This window comes from Colossoma macropomum, unplaced genomic scaffold (genome assembly GCF_904425465.1).
Source record: "Colossoma macropomum unplaced genomic scaffold, Colossoma_macropomum, whole genome shotgun sequence".
NCBI classification, from domain to species: domain Eukaryota; kingdom Metazoa; phylum Chordata; class Actinopteri; order Characiformes; family Serrasalmidae; genus Colossoma; species Colossoma macropomum.
This window is the reverse complement of record NW_023494786.1, coordinates 22,113,446-22,131,005: the sequence shown is the minus strand read 5'-3', so window position 1 is coordinate 22,131,005 and position 17,560 is coordinate 22,113,446. Positions and strand designations below refer to the sequence as shown.

Genomic DNA, 17,560 nt, shown 5'->3' with positions numbered 1-17,560 from the left:
TAATGTATATTCAACATAAAAGTGTGAACATTTCATATACATAACAAATAAAAATCATATGACATTAGTAACATAGTATTTTCACAAAAAATGACTTGTGCACTCCAATTTCTCATTAGGTTGATGGGATTTTTGCCAATGTTCTATAAAGCTTGTCCAACCCAGTAACAGTCACTATGAGTAAAAGTATTTGTGGGTGGAGCATGGATACATCAATTGGATTTAGTCCACTGGGTTAGAATGTAGAGAATCTTCATTTGCCCTGAATCATTACATGAAATGTCAAAAACAGTCCCTTTCAACGGCTACTGTGCATTTCTCTAGATGCAGTTTCACATTATCAGATCTTGCTAAAAGGACTGCCGTTATCTCTTCCCTTAGCTCAGCTCTCTGTGGCAAAAAACAATACATACCCAGAGCCAACTACACCACCTGCACTTGTGGAACTGGTTTGTATCATGGATGTCCTGTATCAGCGAGAGTATGACCACTAATGTGGATTGGATTTGCACATGGCTTTGGTTACAAACTTAGCCCCTCATCTACCATTTCTTCCTTTTCTTTCATCTCCCTGGAGTCCTGCAGGGCTGCATCAGGTCACATGTAAGCACACAAGGAGGATAACACGCAAACTGCCACCTGAATGACACCTCACTTCTGGGGACAATCAGTCACAACAGGTGAAGACGGACTTGTGGTGTCTCCAAGCTCGCAATACTACTAAAAAGAGGACATGCACTTGGCACTGTATGATTTAGAACTTGGCACAGCTACAAAGGAGGATGGACTTTCAGCATGTAGGACCATGCTGAGGCACGTCATATTGCCCTTTGTCAATGCCTGCCTTCAAAGGATGGATCTTCTGAGACGTCCAGGGTAACCACAGCCAGGACCACAGTGTGGGGACCTGAGATGAGTTGGGCCGGCTCCAGGATTAAAAGGAAACAAATGGCAGGGCGGTCACAGTTTTGCAGGTCGTCATATCCATTTCAGCATTACGTCTGCAAGCACTGCCACAGCGACTCCCCATCTGCAACTCTTCATGCGGTGCAGGTGAGAGCATGGGGATAAGAAGAGAGTTTGTGGCATGTGTGTATTTTTTGAGGGGGGAGGGGGGGATCCCAAGCTTACCCAAGTAGACATTCAGCTCGGAACGTCTGACACACCAAGCCCACCCAAGCAGAGACTATTTTTTGCTAAGCAGAGAGGTGAAGTTGTGCCGATTCCAAAAGACATTACGGCAATAATCATCATCTCATGACTTATTATGAAAATCATTCTCATTACCTACCATGCTGTGAGCTGCCAAGTCTTTCTGGAGCTTGCTGGCCAGCTCAATGGTCTCTGCCATGGTTCCTGAGATGAGGCATGCTGACAACGAGAGAGTCTCTGGAAATAGATAATAAAGAACAGAAGAGTCTTTCACTCAACACACCTGCGAATGAATTTTGGACAAAAAAACATGTGATTTAATGTTTTAGCAAAGCAGTTTGTTGATTTTAGAAGGTGAATCACTAAACCCTTCACTTATTTTACACCTCATTACTTCACTCAGAAATGTACACCAAGTAACTGCATCAATAGTTGCAATGAAGAAATATTCTTCACAGGCTGCAAATAAAGAATAAACAAGAATATAAAGTAAATTTCTGGAAGGTTTTTAAAACTCAACAACACTTCATATTGAAGAGTCAGAATTTAATCTGTTGATGATCAGATAAATAATTAACAGGACTGTTTCAACCAAATCTTTTGCTTACCATAACTATAGATGCACTGCTTCACTCCAAAAAGATTAAATGCAGACAAAGATCCAACATCATAAAGGCTGACCTGAGAAAGCCATTAACCGTGAGCTTAAGCTGAGCACTCCATGGATGGGGTCTTAAAAGAATTTGTTGTTTTTCCACTCTAAACTTAGTTTGGCATTATGTTACAGGGCTGCCCTCCAAGCACAGAGTAATACCCAGGCAGAACAGCCAGGAGAGCAACTGACAGAATGGAAATTTTCCTTAATGCATCAATCCACACAATCACATAAATATGCACACACAATTAAACCATCATATAACAGTGATAAAAAACACAGCGCCTCATAATCTTGGGCCTAACAAAGGTACTGCTGAGATTTTCCAGTAAAATATCACCGACTTCCTGAAGAATAAGCACACGAGGTGCATTTACAATTCCTTTTGAAAAAGTCATTTATCACAGCAGTTCCAATACTGATTTGGACTGAACAGAATCAAGTGGGCTGTTTGTAGGGACCATCGTTGTTTATCTATCAATTTTTCACAAAAAGTCTACCCTTCATTTAATTTCCAGTCAAAACAGCCATTCAGTTAAAGTTACTCATTTTTCACCATCAGGGAAAAAAGTGGTAAACTTGCATTTTAAAGAAAATTAAAAATTAAATATAATATTACAATTTTCAGTATTTAGTGTGTTCACGCTTTGCATTTATTACAGCTTCCTTTCTCTTCAAGAGATTTGCTTTCAGAAATCTTCTGGGATTTTTTTTTACACCTCCAAAGTTCTTAGTCTTAGAACTTGATTGCATTTTCTGCTTCTCACAATCCAAGTTATCAACACATTTAGTGATGTTAAGGTCAGGACTCTGGGGTGGTCAGTCCATTGCTCAGAAAACACCAGCAGCTTTTTTGTTAGCTTTGCAAATTTTCTTCTTTTTCTTTTCTTTAGTCCATTCCCTTTTCTTGGTAGCAGATCCACAGCCTTGAGTTCTCTTCTCACAGTTGAAAGATGGATGCAGATAACTGTGGAAGAGCAGAGCCTGATCTTCTCCCATCTCTCAAGAAAAAAAGCTTGTATTCAGTTTTGGTAGTCTATCAGGTCTTGCATGGCTGTTGGAAGTCCCATTTTCTCTATATCTTTTAATCATTTTTTTGAACTCCACTTTTGGAAACTACCGTTGTTTCACTTATTTCCTTTTGACATTACCCTTCCTTATGAGAGTGGATTATTTTATCTAATCTCCTCATAATGTATCATAAAAAATTAATAAAGAACTTAATGGTTATTTTGCGTGGAAATTAAATAAATGAAGGGTGGTCTCTGTCTTTTGCACAGTACTGTTGGTGTATTGTATGCTCTATGTAGTTTTTCTTTTAATGTAACGCTATGCCTGAATCATCATTTGTCATTGTCTGCTTGCTACAAAGTTTAACAATACTTACTGCCAGTGTGTTTTTAAAACTAAATTTTAATCCCAAATTGTACTTTAAGCACCTTAAAAAAATTGTAATGTAATTCAAAAAGAAATACCTTTGATAACACACTCTGCTGCAGCCAAATCTCGTTTATATGTCACCTATACAGGAGCAACAGAAGCAAAACAAACAAAAGAATTTAAAATTATAAATGTCCACTTAATGCTCATAACAATTCTGTAAATAAGAAAAGATTACTTTAAATCCATGGAGATTCAGTAAAGTGAAAGCATCATCTCTTACTTTCCACAGTGTCGGTGGTCCCTCAATGAGCTTGGCATTGGTGCCGCTGTACTGCAGGGCCAAGTGCAGGCATTCCGTGCCAAACTCAAAGTCAAACTCGCTACACTGTGGAGAGAAATCAAGACATAACAGAAACAAGCACAGTCCCATTTGTGCATGTTTAGTAAATACTGAAGTGGGCCTATTTACTTATTTACTGTGGACAGCCAAAGAGGACCACAAGAGGAGGAAGGTAAATATGCACACAGATTGAATGTCCATTCAAAATGAAATTGGAAACTAGACAGGATAAACCCATTCACCCAGAGGTCTTTTTATTCCATTTACCATGTTAGTTTTTAAACCATTCAGTGTCAATCATTTGGTTTTCCCTTATTGCCATTTGAGTCACTGTCTTTTTTCCTCCCCAAAAGGAATCTTAGGACACCAGTAAATGCTCTAAATCTGAACTGTTAGCTCACAGCTCTGAGACAGCACTTATATTACAGGGTTTAAATCATGCCACCTGAGATATCATGAAGGCAATATGCACGGCCATATTTTATCTCCAGCATAAGAGCGAGGTTCCTTCACAGGGATCACTGATTTCAAGGCAAATTAGTGGAAAAAAACATTCTGGGTCCTGCAGTCATTTAACCTTTGGCATTTTTGCTTTCACTAAAGTATACCACACCGGGGGTTGGGTGTCTATTTTTCCTCTACCGCAGCTCCATCAGCCTCAAAGGATGTCACACTGTGAATACATCACTCAAACAGAAAGCACCTCAGCAAAAGCTCCGACACATGGCCTTTGGCCACAATGGAACAGTCTGTTGAAGGCTCTTTTTGAAATTTAAAGAGAAACCGCAATAACCTACAACCTCGAAGTCGCAAATGCAGCTAAAATGAAGTAGAAATGATGTCTGAACTACCTCATGTCATTTGCTGGAAGATCTACAGCTTCTGGATTGAAAAGCAGTGAGCTATATATTCACTCTTAAAAGGATTTCACTGCAGAAGATGAATGAAAAAAGGCCCAGCAGTGCTAAAGTGTCAGAGTGTCGGATATCACCCGAGTGCATGCCTCGACAGACAGAGCTAGCCATCTGACAACGCCTCTATGCTAGGGCAGTTATCTGCAGACTTTCATTCTCATTTAAAATGCAATATGACAATCATGGCTTACCAAGAAGACTCTTAATGTTCTACCACAGAGCCAAAGACAATACATCGTGCAGTAAATGCATATGCTCAATGTGCCAGCGATGAAAAAAGGCTGAAAGTCTAGCTCATATCCGCCTGTTTTCCTTTTCTTGTTTAAATACTCTAACCTGAGAACACATGATGTCATGGTTCAAGTCCTTGAGCACAAAAATCTAGATAATTTAGCACCAAAGTGAGTGCAGGAAATGATGCATGAACTTTTAATACTGGTAAAAATATAAAATATATCTACAGAAAAAGGCCTTTTAGTTTTGGTTTTCTATACCTATTGTGCAGTTTCCTTCTCCTTCTTAGGTGTACTATCAAATATATGCAAAGATAAGTGAGCTTAAGCACAAAAACAACCAGGACTAATGTTTTTTGAGAATGAGCTGACTGAAAAAAATTTCACAGATTTTGAGAGATTTTATGCCAGAGAAATATGGTCCAAAATCAATAGCTAGGTTTCCATCAAGACTTACCTGAAACAGCTAATGTTGAAAGGAATTAGTAAAGAAATTGCAAAAAAATCTGTATGTTTACTTGATGCTACACGCCTGGATAAAAATAAACATCTTATTTAGACTACATAAACATTTTATTTAGATACTACAATTGTTCCTAACTCTAAAGGAATGGTAAGGCAAAAAATCTAGGTTACACCATTTTCCACTTACCCCACATGTAGTCAAACAGTCCAGAAATGTTAAGAGTCCAAATTTTGCTTATTTATTTTAGAACTGGAGCGGCAATGCCAATTGCAAGCAAACACTAGAACAATGTTATGTTGTTAACAATTAGAGGGTGTGCAGATAATCTACACGGGGCTACAGAAAGTTGGTAAATTATGATTATGAAACACAACTGCAGAATAAATAATGAAGTCACATGGCTGCTCACATTTTTCCCCCACCCCATAACAAAAGGCAGCAGTGTATCAGTTTACTGACAAAGAAATTAAAATGTACTTCATCAAAGAAAAATGTAACTCTGATTAGACAATAAACAGACCTAAAACGCCTGCAGCTGATTATCAGACATGTCCAGGGCCATTACATTTGCCTATGGGTGATATACAGGCATAAAATTAAACTAGAGAGCAACAAGAAGTCGTTTGACATTAAGGATTTATCTGTAAACATGGTCTTTACTTTTCAGAAGTGTTTTTATGAACGTGGTACAAAGGGTTCATTCTCTTGTACAGAGGTGATGGAAATGCAGGCTAATTTGCATACTGTTTGTGACATTTCAGATATTTGGATTTAATTCTAGAGCTGGATGGAAACCTGACTATTGAACACACAATTTCACCAGCAAAGGAGCCTGCAAGTTCCAGTAATCTTCAGCAACTGTGAACAAAAGCAACATGCTAGTCCAAGAGAACATTACTGAAGGCCCTTTTATACAGAGAGCTGTTAATGATTCTCAATCTAAAGACATACATTATAGTTTAAAGATGATGAAAACAGTACTGAAAAGGAATGTTAGCAGGTAAATCAAGAGATCCTTAAAAACATCTGCCACATGGGTATGGTGACAGCAGGTCATTAATGATGGGGTGTGCAGATGCAGTACACATTTCATGGAACATTAATGACAGATACACTTTCCTTACCCGTTGGTAGGCCTGATAGATGATGTCATAGAGAAAGCCCTGAGGCATTTCACTGGCTCTGTATTTCGTTCTCTCCAGAGAATGGTCCAAGTAGCCTTCTGAGGTAGTGGCAATCACCGTAGACACCAGAGGACGGATGGCTCCTGAAGCCTGACAAAAGAGTCTACATGCTTTATTCATTCTCAGGTTCAAACAGCACAATGGAAAATTTTAACACTATTGGAGATACTTTTAAACATGGACTACAGAGGAAGTCACGGCTTCTTCCTGCACAAGAAAAAACATATTTTATTTCTGCAACTTTCTTAAAAGAGCCTGTTTTCATACCTAGTTTGTTTGCTAAAGTCTGAACCAGAGTTTGGGTTTTTGTGACATTGTATCTTTTTTTATTCGGTTTGTTTGCAGCAAAATTACACACGAATTCTTGTTCATTGGTCAGAAATTTTGCAGGAATGTAAGCTCTCTGCTACTTTTACACTTGCCACACATTCGGCAAAACTCCTACTTTGCATCAAAAAAAGAGACGTTTATCTTCTATGTGTATCATAATCAGACAATAATAACAAAACTTACTTGCTGTCTGCTCTTTTATGATTGGTTTGTCAGTTTGAATCTAACCTATAAGGTCCCTGATGCAATATGTTTCATGATCCATGTGTTAAAATTAAATATACTGTCTCGTTATTATGTTTTGGTTGTCTGACTAAATAGCAGCAGCCCCTGCGGCAAGGAGAATACGAGCACCTGTCAAACGTCTGTACAGTCAAACTATGAGAACAGTACAGTGCTGACGAAGCAGAAAACAGTGCTCTGATGTTGAATTCCCTTGTTTGGTGTGGATCATCACAAAAACATGTTCCTACCAGCAGCAAACGGAACCAGGGTTCATTTAGAAGTGAACTGAGACAAACGATTTCAGGCAGACCACAGTTCATTTGTTTGGTGCTCAACTGAAAACGGGTGGAGTGTTCACACCTGTCAAGAAAATGTTAGACAGGTTCGCACCAGGTAGATGTGAAAAAGCTACAACCCAAGACTTAACTGCACAGATTTTTCAAAGATTCTCCATAATTTAATGGAAAAAAAAAGTCAATCAGTGATTTGATGTGAAACCATTCTAAACAAACCAAAGTCAGAATTGTAAGGTTGTGATAGAAACCAGATGTCTGAAGTGTTTAATGCCTCAAAGCTTTTACATGAAATATTAAATACACTGCATCATGCCAGAAACATTGTTTTATGATAGTTTTGGGATGAGGTTTTGGACTAAAATTGTTTTTTTTGTAAATCCGTCCTGGTGGATATGTACACGCAGGACATCATAAGGCAAAAAACCCAAATAAACGTGTTTTTATATTACAGCACTAATATAAAAGCTCAGCTGATTTGTTTATTTATCATTTTGGACTTTAAATCAATGGATAGATCTGTGTTGTTCCTATCCCTTGTTAATGTTATCACCACTGCAAAGAGTTGATATGTTTCTTTACAATGCGCCATTTCACATAAAACCACTCTGAATGACTTTGTTTACATCTCTGTGAAGTTATGCAGAATTTTTGAAAAACTGATGGAAGCACAGTCCCTCCTAAACCCACTGTACAATAAACCATTCAAGAAGGATGCTGAGCTCCCTGTATTTTACTGAATGTTATTTGATTAGCATAAAGAGTGAGTAAACAGTAAGCTTTGTGTGATATATATACTGTTCAAGCTATGCAAGGTTTAATGGCTGCCTCTACAAACAGACATTCCTTTACAATCAGGAGTAACAGAGAGATAATGAAGGCCAGCTGGCAACTGGCTAAGAGACACTAAAACTGAAGTAGACAAGCCAGTACCTCGAGTTACACTCTCACAACCAGACACTAAGAGAGTCTAGTGACCTGTAATAATACTTCCCTTTTCTGGAACTGGACGGTAAACTCTTACTCACCTCATAAATTTGACACAATACCAGTGGGACTATGGCTTGTTCCAGTAAGGACCATTCAGCATAAACATTCATCCCAACAAGCTCTGTGTCAAATTCCTATTTTAGAATTGTGATAAACTATGACACAAACACCTACACAGTTTCAACATTTTTGTGGCAATGAAACAAAGCCACATAATTGTGTCCTCTGATTAAAAGCCAGCACTGAGAGATTCCACTAACAAACAGTGTGGTCACAGCCAGTTGCATGGATAGTCACGGTGTGAATGTCTCACTCAGCAACAGCACACACAAATTTGATACGTATTAAGCCTAGTATAGATTACAAAGGAGTTTCAATGAAGCATAGCCTTTAACAATGAATTTTAGCTTGCTTCATCAACAACTGAACAAACTGTATCAAAGTACTACTAAGGAAAACAAAAACAGAACAGAAATGAGTGGAACTGCTCTACTATGTATGTACCAATACCGTTCCACAGCAAATGATGTAAATGATGGGCTGTGGTAAAGTGAACTTGGCTTGAAAAGCAGAACACACTAACCCCTTGCTCTTTGGCAGCCAAGGTAATTTTGAGCAGAAAGTCTTCCTCCACAAATGGCCGCACAGCATCATGGATAATGACCACCTTTGGTCTGGGGAGTGATGACGGACCCTCCGCGCTCTCACTGAAGGCTTGCAGGCCACTGAAAATGGACCTATGTCTTGTAGCTCCCCCTTCAACCACCTTTACTTTTATGTGATGAAATCTGTGAATGATGTGGAGCATTTGGTCATGGCTCTCCTTAGCAACCACGACCACAATGGTCTCGATCCATGGAATTCTGCAGGAAGAAAACAATAAGACACAGGTAGTTTTGTCTGGTCTATAGTCAGGGTTAGTCCTAAAGCCTGGCCATCAATTGATGTGTCAGGATAACAGCAGATGATGAATGATTTCGTTTGACTCCCACATAGTCATCCAACACACATGGTTTTGGTGTTCCTTGTGAATTTATAGCCTGCTTTATAGTGGATTAGCAAACCAAAGTGCTTTATGACAGGCACTTATGGCTTCTTCTGGACCTAAAGTCAGATTCTAAAACACTTATGATCAACTAAACGAGACATAATAACACGTACACCACGGAATCTGATGTATTAATTTGGGAGACATTGACATTAGTAGCTTCTTTAAAAAAAAAAAAATTTCATCCAGATTCATAACCTACATGAGACATGGACCTACTCCATATGAACTCAGGTGTGCTGCCCGCCCACTAAGATTTCAGATGAAAGGGAAACTGCCAGAGCTGGAAGCTGAATTATTAAAACATTTCAGCCTGACTTACCTATCAAAAGTTTCAATGGTGTAGCTGATTAGAGGTCTGTTGAGGAAGGTGCAGAACTGTTTCGGTGTGGATAAGCCCATCCTTTCCCCAGAGCCAGCGGCTGGAAGGACTACAGCTACCGGAAAGTCCACCGCGCCTTGGCCCATATTTCCCTCGTTGACTCCGGCTTCGGATTTCAGAAGACACCGGGGATCACAAGGCCTGTCGGACGCGGTGCTCACGCTTTCCATATTTTCGCAGCTAGAACGCTCCTTTCGTTTATTATGCTACTCTGACACGTCTACCGTGATGTTTTAAGACCGAAATATCACCAATACTTTGCTCTGGTTTTGCATTACTGTCGCAGGTGAGAACCCGGCGCCAGCTTAGCTTCCTTCAGCATTAGCACGGAGAGGCTAAGGAGCAAAGCAGCAGCGCTGCAGAAACCAGAGAGGAGAAAATGCTGCCCCAGTAACTTAGACTGTAAAAAATAAGCCGCTTATAAACTTAAAAAAAAACAAGTGAACCGGGTTAACTTGAAATTTTGAGTTTACTCAACCTCTAATATTAAGTTAACAGAAGAATAATTATGTTTTACATTTGTTAACTGATTCAGCTCAGTGAACTCAAAATTTGAAGTTAAGTTTACTTATTTTTACTTATTACTTAAGTTTTAAAGCTGCAAGTTGCATAATTTGGGAGGCAGCTGTCATCTGAAAGGGATTATTAAGTGGACACACCAGATCCCTACAGAGGTTTTCTGCTAGGTTTTTTGAACAGTGCATGTTCAAAAGGTGGCCTATTAGCTTTGACAGTGTTGACAGTGCTTAGTTTAGTAGAACCCACAACCCCCACGTTTGTTTAGGAAAGTATGACTGATGTTTTTTTCTTGAATAGTTGTTTTTCTGTGATGCAGACCGAAGATTTATTCTGCACGCTTATAACCATTTAACCCCTTGAACCCTAGACTTACTAACTGATACTGCTATCATAGGGATGCACCGATCGTGAATGTTTATGTCCGATTCCAATTTCTTCACAGCCAAATTGATGGACGATATTTTTGGTCGATTTTTTTTTCAGCATTTTTACAATTCGAAGGAAGCACTCTGTGAGCTTAATGAACACGTGAAATCTTTAATGGACCAAATTGTCGTTAAATGACATGAATCATATAAAGAGCTACACTGAAAGAAAGAGGGAACTTAGCACACTCAGCTTTTGCGTTTTTGATACAGACAGGCGTAGCAGCAGCATCCAAGCGTTTAAATGCACTACATTACCACTTACCTGCCTCACATTATATAAAAGCGCAGCACTGACCAGCCAAAATTAAAATAATAAATTAGCCAATTGCTTATTGTGTGCCTTGCTGAAAAAACATCATACACCAGAATATGTTGTGTTTTGGATACTGATATGCTGGTCACGACCATGCTTGGTGACCAGCTAAACCAGCACCACTCCAGTTTAGACCAGCATGGAGTTCGCGTTGGTCTAAGCTGTGTCTTTTTTTCTCCAGCAGCGTGATTGGAGCAAAACTGGTAATTTCTTTCTTGTTAAATGTGACGTTAATGGTTAAACACAAATGTATAAGGAATAATAAAGACTTATTAGTCAGTAATTTACTAATTAGTTAGTAATTTCTATAAATGATTTAATAACTACTATAAAATGTCATTTATGTAGTTGTGAAAGTGAGAGACTGGAGTGTGCACCAAGGGCCTTTAAGGTTCAAGGATAACGGCTTAAAAACATCACGATTATCCATGAAGTATAGTTTATCATAAAACATAAAATAATAATGAAACAAAACAAAGCTCTGGTAATTTCAATACTCTTAATTATAAAAAGTTAATTCTTTTCTTGTTGCTCTTATATTCTTTCTTTTTTTGTCTTTAGTCCTGTACTAAACCTCTAGCAAATGCATATTAGTGCCCTGGTATTTTTTATTATTTTGATTTATTTTTTATCTAATGTATACAAAATGAAAAAAAGATATAAAATTGTGCCTTCACAGTCAAGTTATTGCTGTTTATATTTGTTTCACAGAAAACTATATATAATGTTGGCAGACTGTTGCATACTGAGTGTGTGCAAATGTTTGTCACGGGCCAACAGTGAAAGCATGGGGGAAGGAATGATAGACAGAGCATTCAGTGTATTTGAATTATTGCAATTTAATACTTTCACACTAAAAAAAGTGAATATGAACATTATTGTCATAGATTAGTGCAATACCACATAATTATCAATGCCTGCATAAAATTAAAACATGTATATGTAGGAATAGTTGAAACGTGTAGAAAACATCAATGCAAAATATATTATATCAATATATACTTGATAATAGCACATTTGAAAAAGGTAAATACCTTGCAACACAGGTAATTACATATGAATGCATATACTGTTTATTTACACAGACTGTATTTACACATAGCTATATCCTTCTCAAACTTGAGATAATTCAGCTTTATCTGGCATTCCATACATACTACTACATACTATAGCCAGTGATATGATTTCTCATAGAGAGACAGTCATAGGATCAGAGGAATATTTTAGATATATTCAAATGCCAAATTCTGGCATGTAGTCATTGTGGGTTTGCATACGAGTCATGAGCAGTGATCACTGGAGGCCAAGCTTGGTCTGAAGTCTCACTCACTTCAGGGGTAATAGCCATAGATTGTCAACCTGTCCATCCTCAAAGACACCATCAGTTCCTTTCCACTGCTCTTTTAACAGTCCATTGTGCAGTTCTTCCTTTAGAGGTAATCCACTGCCTCGTTCAGTCTCAGGATTCCAGCTCAGGCCAGTTCCCATTTGCCTTGCTATTCCCATGCTTCCGCTTGGTCTTGGGCTTGTGGATTGGCTGTGGTTGAGAAATGCTCTCAGACTTGTTTCCCGATTCATTGTGCTGCCTCAAGTAGCGCTTGCACTTGCAGCCAGTCACCACCGTGATCTTATAGGTCCTGGTGCTGCCGTCCTGACACTGCAGCTGGATGCGCTGGGTCCGGCTCTTATCATTGACACAGCGCCAGTCTTGGTTGGAGTTGCCCCTCCGGTTCCAGAACTTCCTGCCGTGTCCTCCTATCCAGTTAGGCAGCATCTGGGCCGGGAGGCATTCCCCTGCACATACCAGCTCTTTAATGGGGCTGATGCTGGTGCACTGGCCATCAGAGATGTACTTAGTAGAGCGCAGCTCCCTGCAGCCCACCGGGCCTCGATCTGAAATGAAAAAGTCAGCAGAAAGCCCTCTTTAGAAAATGTATTTGGAAACCATGACATTGTTTTAAATATGGCAATACTACAGCTTCTCATTTGCTCTGGAATGTTACTGACACACACATGGCACAGCAGTTTTAGTACTGATTGAAGTGTTCATACTTCTCTTTTAAAGATACCAGAAAGGGTTCTTTAGAGCGAGAAGAACCACTCTTGGTTCCCTAGTGCAAACTGGTCCTCAGGGCTGTTTTGAGAACCACTATAAGGGTTATAGAGCTAGAGCAAAAATGTGGACCATCTTGGGGCCCCCGAGAACTAGTTTGAGAACCACTCTGAGAGTCAGTAACCTTTTTTAAAGCTGAAAGACCCTCCAAATAAAGGTCTATACAAATTAAAGAATTTTCTTAGAAGTAAACACACATCATTTAGGAACATTTCTTGTTAAGAGGTGCATTTATTTTAATTTTCAACTATTGGCCTTTTAGGTGGGGTATCCGACCTGCATGCCCCTTTCTGGCATAGTGGAAATGGTTTAGTGCCCTAACGGATGTCAACTCAGAAGCTCTTATTGTTGGATTAGGCTGGCGCAGCTGCTAATACTATGAGCATTGTTCTGCCTTGGGGCTACACCTCTTGACGGTGCAACCCAAGCCAAGCCCCTTTCACTGGGCAACACACACACCTCAGCAACAATGAGCCCCCTTCTCCATGACAGGCTGCGATGAATGGACGAGCGCAGGAGCTTTTCTTTTGCCCCGCTTCAGGTAGCAGGAGTTCAAGACAAGCGCAGCCCTGACCGGAGACTTCCTGAGCAACTGAGCCGCAGCGCCATTCACCCAGCCTGACAGGATTCACTCAGCACACATTGTCCACCAAGCTCTCTCATCTCTGCCGCTCAACATGGGTGTGTGCCAAAGGACTGTGTAATGCATATCGGCTCATTCACCATTGCAGCAACTCATTGAGTAAAAGTCACCTTATAGCTGACAGTACTGACAAACTATGACAATGTGGAAAAAGTAGTTTATGTGATATGTGACAGATGCGTGGTTTATTTTTATTGAGCTACTAAACAACATCTACATATATATATATATCAATTTTCATCTTTTTCTTTCTTTCTTTCTTACTTACTTTCATTTCTGTTTCTAACCCCATTAATCTAATTAAACCATTAAATATTTTCCTTATGCCTCCTTTCTGACTTTGCTTCTTCCTTCTTTCCTTCATTTCTTTTTTCTTTTTTTTCTGTTTTGAACCATAATCTAATTTTAGATTACACTACACTATTTTCTCCATTCATCTTATTTATTTATTTAGTTCTTCCATTCCAGTTATTCATTTATTTCCCTTCCATCCTTCCTTTCCTCCTTTATTTCTTCCTTCCATTCATTCTTTCTTACTTATCATTCAGTCATTTTCTTCCTTCCGGTTCTTTCCTGCTTTCTTTCTTTCTTCCTTTCCTGTCATTCATTCATTTCCCTCCCTTCCTTTTCCATTCTCTTTATCTGCCCTCATCTACCTACCCTTACTTTTTTCAATACCACCCCCTAAGCGCGCGCTCGTCCACTCACCGCCGCTCCCGCGCGCTCCCGCGTTCTCCAGTCCCCTTCCTGCGCTGCGCGCGCGGTTGAGCGCGGCTGCCCCCGCGGTGTCCGGCTCGGTGCTGTGCTCGCTGTGCTCGCTGCGGCTGGTCTGTGTGGTTTGTGTGGTGTGGCGCAGCTCCGTGTTGTGGTTGCTGAGAGGCGCGGCGCTCCGCATCAGGACGCACAGCAGCAGCACGAGGCTGCAGGGCTCGGAGCGCGCGCGCATGACTGCGTGGAGGAGCGTGTGCGCCGGACTGGACTCAGACTGTGTCAGATCCAGCTGTCTGGACACTTATATACCTCCTCCCTCTAACCGGGCAGTTATATACCCCTCCCGAGTCTGAGGCAAAGGCTCAGGTGAACGGAAGATTCGCGCGTACAGCACCACGCCCAGCCAACCGCTGGACCTTACGCGCTCCGAGTAAACAGACAGCGCGCTTGGGGGATCCGAGTGACGTCAACAGCGGCAGAAATGTTCACCAGAAAGAACTGAAGCAGATTAGACTCGGAGTGCTAAGAGACCTGAACTGATTTTAATGCTCAGCATATACAGGATCTAATACAACACATTATATTGTCCAATGTAGCCTATAATGTAAATCTAATGAAGAGCATCTCAGTGTCCAGTATGCTTGGTCTTGCTTTTACCACAGTGCGAAATTGGCCAGTTTTATTTGTAAAGTTAAAGTCAGCCTGAGGTCACAAATGACCTTTTACCATGTTAGTTCATGTCCCTGGTTACATTAAATGTTTTTCATCACATCATTGAAAACCAAAATACTTGTTTTCCATCTGAATGGAATGACTTGCGTACCTCTCAAACATCTGCAATTCTGATTACATCAACATGCACTGTAATGTCATGTTTCACCTTTCACCACCCCAAAAGATTTTTTTGTTAAAATTGAAAGAACTAGAATTACTGAGTCAGGAGAAAAAAACACGCTACAGTATGGACACATCCTTCACCAAGTTTTGACTGAGTTCTCTTTAAATACTCTTTCAACACACTTGGAATCATCAGATTCATCCACTCGGCTGAATCCCAACCGATATTACAAAATGTTCTTCTTATGGATGCGTTAACACTTGGCTCGATTATGTGCCACCTGATACCGCGTGACGTAAGCAGAGAATCTGCTGCTGTGCTAATGAACAAACGACTCAAGCTGGAAGTAAAGGAGGGTCTGCTCACACAAGTTGGTAGTCACTTTAAACATTTCTCCTTGGCATATTCCCACCAGGAATGCACTGTGTGATTTTTAAACACACACAATCACGACTGTTTCCCCAATACAGGTGGAGCACAGAGGCTAGCAAAACAGAGGCAAAAAAGTCAACATTTGCTACCAAAGCCCATATATGGCGACTTTACTCTGTTTGGCTCAAGACAATTTTGACATATAAAAATTAATATGGTGCATTTTTAAAACTGTCTTTGTAAAATAAGACCATATTGTCCTACCGTGTATATATCAGTGCACAGTGTAGTTAGTTGAGCTGCTGTTGCTCTGTTTCTCAGCATGTCGGTGCACAACATACTATTTTAAATAAAACAGCTTTATTGGAAATTGTCCATGGACTGAGCTATCTGTAGGGGCTGCGTTTCATGTAGCATGGACGAGTGTTTTCGTACACTGTGAGTATATAAATTGTAGGCTTTGTACACGAGGGTCTATTCAAACGTACAGTGCTAAACACCGAAGAACAAGATTTCTAAAGTCACACAGTGAATATCTGGCTTTAGACATTCCACTGCAGCTCAACCAGCCAATCAAAAGACTTCAGCAAGATGTTAAACTCCAGAAGTGAGCTCTTCGGTTTCGCCTCAGATGTGATTCCTCCTGTCAAGGTGTTACAGAGGCTGTTGTTGAAATGCACTCTTCTCCACTGCACCACTACTCGATCCAAGGTAACTAATGTAACATACCTAGCTAATGCATGTCATTTAAAATCAGCTAGATTTTAACAATTTAACTGTTGAGGTACATTGCACTCATTTACACTAACAACTACTTCATACTAAGTAGGTGATTCGTTCTTCTGCATGTTGCATGCAATTACACATTTTCACCAGAGAGGTCCAAATCCCCTAAACTTACACAGTGCAGCTTTAAAGGAATGTTGAAAAATCAACTGTACACAATATTCTCTTCACCTCTAATGTAGTCGATCAGGTAAGTCATTTGTATTATCTAAAATTTGTTTCTTGTGCAATGAAAGTGCAATAAAATGTAGCTAAAATGTAATGAAAGTCTATGTTCTTGAAAGTCTATGATTCTTTTTGGGTGACACAGACTTCTATTACATTCACAACCCTGCCCTTCTGCAAAACTGAAGAAGTACATTTTGCACTCCAAACAGCTGATCAGCTACGTGTGAGGTAAGCGGAAAAATTGTGTCAGTTAAATTTTTTGGTGAACTATTCCTCTAAGACTGGGGCCTGTGACTTGGCATGAAGTGCACACTGTCATTCATGAAGAATGTGTATTGTTTGATGAATAACACGATGTATCATCAGTTTGAGCATGCTTTCCTGGCTGAACTACACAGACATGAACTCAGCTTGATTTGGATTCTTCAGCTTTCAGGTGCAGTTTTCTGATTCAGCGAGGCACATTTTATCATCAGCATAGTGAAGCGTAAAAGAAGTGTAAAAACATGCTCTGGCCACCGCAAAAAAAATACTTCACATCCTTGTTCACTACACCCAATTCTCGTTACACCCCCTTGCAATGTAACACTTTAAGAGATGTTATTATTGATTGATTGATTGTTTGATTGATTGATTGTTTGATTGATTGACTGTTTGATTGATTGACTGATTGACTGATGTCCCATGGGCCAAATCTTAATGCTTTGATTGTGACAAAAGAAACTGTTGACAACTTTGTGTGTAAAGTAGTGAAATCTTTACCATTTAATGAGAGAAACACAAACCAAAACAAATAAATACAATGTATGAGATCCATGGCTTCTTGTGCAATTATAATTTTTCATTCTCACAATGCTTTAAAACCAGGTGCAGGTAAAGCTTAAAAAGACTAAATCCTGAGAACAAAGACAAAAAGGCCATAGGCCAAGTTTCAAGGGGGGGTCATTCTGTATTTTGTGATGTGCTGTACTTTTTTTGTAGTTTTTCAAAGTGATGAAGATGTTATTTCTGTAATAACAATAATAGCTGGTAAAAAACAGTAAATAATATAGGTAGAAAAGGCTAGAATCATAA

The 17,560-nt window shown here is 39.7% G+C and overlaps 2 protein-coding genes across 2 annotated transcripts in view; both read right to left on the bottom strand.

Moving 5' to 3' along the window:
• crppa (CDP-L-ribitol pyrophosphorylase A) overlaps positions 1-9,821 on the bottom strand; it is a 33,472-nt gene extending 23,651 nt beyond the window's left edge. Inside the window, exons 1-6 of the mRNA XM_036563943.1 lie at positions 9,536-9,821; positions 8,749-9,028; positions 6,268-6,417; positions 3,471-3,575; positions 3,283-3,328; positions 1,292-1,389 (exon numbers count right to left, since the gene is read on the bottom strand). Coding sequence (XP_036419836.1) covers positions 1,292-1,389; positions 3,283-3,328; positions 3,471-3,575; positions 6,268-6,417; positions 8,749-9,028; positions 9,536-9,765 — 909 coding nt within the window. The 5' untranslated portion in view covers positions 9,766-9,821. The remainder of the gene's footprint in view (positions 1-1,291; positions 1,390-3,282; positions 3,329-3,470; positions 3,576-6,267; positions 6,418-8,748; positions 9,029-9,535) is intronic.
• Positions 9,822-12,314: 2,493 nt separating this feature from the next.
• Positions 12,315-14,557, bottom strand: sostdc1a (sclerostin domain containing 1a). Its single transcript, XM_036563953.1, has 2 exons — positions 14,320-14,557; positions 12,315-12,748 (listed from the first exon to the last, which is right to left on the bottom strand). The coding sequence occupies exons 1-2, from the start codon at positions 14,555-14,557 to the stop codon at positions 12,315-12,317; spliced, it is 672 nt and encodes a 223-aa protein (XP_036419846.1).
• Positions 14,558-17,560: the final 3,003 nt, after the last annotated feature.